The 4,282-nt window shown below is 44.2% G+C and overlaps 1 protein-coding gene across 1 annotated transcript in view; it reads right to left on the bottom strand.

Annotated features, from left to right (window-relative positions):
• Positions 1 to 4,276, bottom strand: part of ALG13 (ALG13, UDP-N-acetylglucosaminyltransferase subunit) — a 30,017-nt gene extending 25,741 nt beyond the window's left edge. The window contains exons 1-3 of the mRNA XM_009276609.1: positions 4,155 to 4,276; positions 3,792 to 3,930; positions 1,724 to 1,832 (exon numbers count right to left, since the gene is read on the bottom strand). Of these exons, the coding sequence (XP_009274884.1) occupies positions 1,724 to 1,832; positions 3,792 to 3,862 (180 nt within the window). The 5' untranslated portion in view covers positions 3,863 to 3,930; positions 4,155 to 4,276. The remainder of the gene's footprint in view (positions 1 to 1,723; positions 1,833 to 3,791; positions 3,931 to 4,154) is intronic.
• Between the last annotated feature and the right edge of the window lie 6 nt (positions 4,277 to 4,282).

Here is a 4,282-nt window from a genome sequence, read left to right on the forward strand (position 1 = left end):
GCGCCGGGCGCTGCCCCTCACGGAGCGCGCCCCCAAGCCCGACTCGCCCCCGTCCCGGCGCAGCTGGGCCCGCTTCCCTTCGCCTGCGAGCCGCCCGAAAGGCAGCTGCGAGCGGTGCCCTCCCGGTGAGCCCGCGGACCGCCCGCCGGAGGTGCCTCCTGCAGCAGCCATTTTAAGATGCCCGCGAAGAGCCCCAAAATACCTCTCCCGCTCTCCCGCTTAACGGCTGCAGGGGCTGTCCGAGCGCGGCGGGGTCGTTTTCCTCCAGCCCCCCCAGCTCTCGGCGTGGGTGTGCACGCCAAACCGCGGTAAGCCCCAGCGGACGTCGTCTCCTCCCGGACCTGCCTCGGGAAGAGCAGGGAAGTCCTTGCTAAGCTAACTCCTTCCAACTTCATTGCTTGATGTGCCTGTGACTGCAAATAACTAGTGGAAAAATCGGTCAAATGGTTATTCAGCATTTCCTGTGACATTCCTGCGTGCTCTCGACCGAGATAAGCTGCTAGCGGTAAACTTGAAATAAGAACAGCTCTACAAAAATCGTTAAGGAAGTGAAAATCTTAGTTGCTCCTAATAAATTATTTGGGGAAAACTTGGGGGATCGGCAAAAATCACTCTCGCACAACTGCAGCATGATTTATTCCACGCATAGCCCTTGTGCTTGATTTGATTAGGAGAATGCCTCTACGTACATTTAACTTGCTAGTAAAAATTGCACTCGGACATCAGATGCACCGATTCAGGAGTTTCTTTTTCTTGTTTTAAGCAACAGCAACAAAAAAACCCCAAGCAAATAATGTACTTGCAGGAAGGGCAATTAGCACCAGCTATGCACTTCCACAATTCTAGAGTATTACAGCCCAAATAGCCTGCATGAACATTTTAAAGTTTAAACCCCCTTTGTTTTTCAAAATATTTACTTAAACAAATTGATGGTGGCATCAACACAGTCGACAATTTCAATACTTTAAATGGGGAGCTCCAATCAGCATCAAACAGGACACATCGCACTTTACGGAAGTCCAAACTAAGTAATGATGGGATAACACTGTGTAAATGGATTGATTGTATTGTCAACCCCCTTCCTCTCCTATAGGCCATGTTTTACTTTGGGAGCAAATCACCCCAAACCAGGCAAGTCAGTCGGTGGGCAGTTTGACAGGTTTGCAGCTCTTGACTTTTCCCACCCAGATTCACCACATGCTCCTTTCTCTTTAAAGGGGCTTAAATCTCTCACTTTTAAAATTCCCTTTTCAGTGAACACACTGAAACCAAACTGTTTCTGTAAACACATGAAATGAGAGCTGAAGGCATCTGCTTATTTGCAGAACATCACCGGAACATCAAGACGGACAACTTATTTCCACTAGCACTAGGCAAATATGGTCAAGAGACCACTATGTATATGACATGCCTGTTAAAAAGTAATTTAGCTTCTCCTCCTCACTGGAATTACCAACTCAGTGAAGATTTTGTGATGTAAATATCTGGCTGTCCGAGAAACCAGACAGTTCATACTCCCCCCCCCCGTTGGCACTGTGCTCTTTTAAGCATAAAGCTAGATGACTTTAAACTGGCACTAAATAGTAAACCGTTTAGTGTCAGTTAATATTAACAGACATTTTCTTGAGGGTTTGTCCCAGTTGGTGGACTCTTAAGTATGGAAGGCCTCACTAGGAGAGGAGAAAGGTTTTATTCTGACATTTTTATTCCTCTGTATTGTTTATTGAAACCCCACAACTTTATCCAAGAACAAAGCAAACTTTTCTGGCTGTCCAGGAGGAAAAGGTTTCAAAGTTGACAAGTCCATCGACCGCAGTGTCTCCACAAGAGTGCTGTAAAAACAGACCAAAACCAAAAATTAAAAAAAAAAAAAAAAAAAATCCATCCCAAAGGGAAATTTTTTCTTCACCCAATTTTCTTTCTATTCATACATACGTAATCCTTTAGCACAGAAAACAAAAATAAGGACAGGTATTGAAAGGGAGACCCCACAAACCAGCGGGCCCCAACCATCACTGGCTTGTAGGCAGCATTGCCGAGAACACGCTTTGACCTATACCACAGCTTTCAGACCACCTCAGCTCTTAACTGTTTAATCTTCTGTGGTTGCCATGTTGGGAGACTGAACAAGATCTGAGGATCTTCGCCATAAACCGTACCAGGAAATTCATCCTATTTGAATACATGGCATAGTTCTGCACTTAACACATAGCCAGAAAGAACAGCTAAATCAATCTGTTAGCTTGCTATTATCAGACTGCAAATAAGGCTCAAATGCTAGGCACTGTTCAACAAAAAGAAATAAAAATTCCTTCCTGTCTCCGAAGCTGTCAGAAGCACTGAGATGATAAGTTTAAGAAACTTGCCCAACATAAATGAATGACAGGCCTAGTCTTTTCAGAAGGCTCTTCTGAAACATACGAAATCCTATTTGCAGGGCAAAGGAACAAGACGCAGACTAAATAATGGGAGTTGCATTTCCTCTGCCTTCAATTTAGAGGTCATCTGTTATTTACAGAGCGCAATCAATCATAAATAATCATAAATAAAGAGAAAACAGTAAGATACAGTCAAGAGAGCAAATGAAACTAACAGGAGCCAGGATGAACACAAACAAAGGGAGCTGGTTTTTTTTTTGTTGTTGTTGTTTTTGGGGGGTGTGTGTTTATTTGGTGGGGTTTGCAGACTAAATAATGGGAGTTGCATTTCCTCTGCCTTCAATTTAGAGGTCATCTGTTATTTACAGAGCGCAATCAATCATAAATAATCATAAATAAAGAGAAAACAGTAAGATACAGTCAAGAGAGCAAATGAAACTAACAGGAGCCAGGATGAACACAAACAAAGGGAGCTGGTTTTTTTGTTGTTGTTGTTGTTTTTGGGGTGTGTGTGTTTATTTGGTGGAGGTTTTTTTCCCCCTGAAGTGACAGGCAGTAGATCTGTGAAACTCATTGTCAGAGAATGTGGTGGGTTCAGGAAGTTCGGTTAAAAGGCTGCTGAATAAGCACTTGGAAGGCAGAGGTATTGAAAGTTACTAACCAGACAGCATCTCATTTAGGAATCCCCCTGAATCAAAGTACTTAAGAGCATTAGAGGGAAAGTAATACAAGGGAAGTACCATATGTTCTTGCCCCATTTCTACTTTTGGCTGGACATCTGCATATGGCCACTGCAAATAGGATATTGAGCTACATGGACTCCTGATCCGTATCAGCAAGGCCATTCTTATGTTTTGTTCTAAATACTCCAGATACTTTCAATTTTATTATGTCAGTACATCTACACAGTCAACTTTAGTGCCCTTTACAAGGAAAATCCACATAGCAAAATGATGAAATGGAGTCTTAAGTCTGCAGGGAGCAATTTATTCCTCATGGCTCATGATTACAAACTGATGGTCTGGGTTGCATTATTTCTAAACTTCAAAAAAGAATCAAACAACTAGTGAGAAAGAAGCTGTTAGGTGTCTCTGGGATGCTACCTGACTCTTTCAAATTCAACCACTTCTATTTGGTTTAAATTGCTCTTCTTCCAGTCTGAATACATGTGTCCTCAAAAAAAAAGAAAAAAATTAAAAGGAGTCATGGTCAAAAGGCTTAGTAAGTTTGGTAAATTAGCACCTAATGTTAATCTATCCACTGTGAAAAATCTACCTTGCAAACAAATGGTCGTTACAGAGAAGGATGTAAATTTTGTTGTTACATTCTCAATACTGTAGTAACACAGTGATGGTGCTGAACACTGCTTGTTAGTGGCGTGTCACTAACAGGACATCCACAGCAGCTCCATACCTGCAATTACAGCAGAGGACGTGCCCATCTCTGTGGAGCTGTTGTGCCAGTTCGAGCTGATGGTTGTTCATCAGCTTTTCGTTTATTACTACTATTAGTGGTTTTCCTTCTTCTAGAGTCTCCAGACAGCTGCCTGCACCTACAGAAGAGAAAACACGAGGAGTTTTTGCCCTGACAGATGAAGTATCATCCTACTTGCTCTTGAAACACGGGAGACTCCTGAAGGTGTACATTTAACCATCGAGCTCTAGCTGTGGACCTGAACGCTAGCCCAGCCCCGAGCCGTAGAGAGACAGACTTCATCCAACCGACTTCCACTCCTGCCCCCAGGAGAACAGGCTCGGCAAATAAACGGGGCTCTACCTGCGTGGCTGATGACCAGGTCCGCCTTCCGCAGGTCCTCGGCCAGCGAGTCCTTGAAGCGGAAGACTTCCACCGCGAAGGCCGGGCTGCTGCGCAGCACCGGCTTCAGCGCGCCCCGCCCGACCTGC

The sequence above is a fragment of the Aptenodytes forsteri genome, unplaced genomic scaffold (genome assembly GCF_000699145.1).
Source record: "Aptenodytes forsteri isolate BGI_AS27 unplaced genomic scaffold, ASM69914v1 Scaffold107, whole genome shotgun sequence".
In the NCBI taxonomy this organism is placed as follows: domain Eukaryota; kingdom Metazoa; phylum Chordata; class Aves; order Sphenisciformes; family Spheniscidae; genus Aptenodytes; species Aptenodytes forsteri.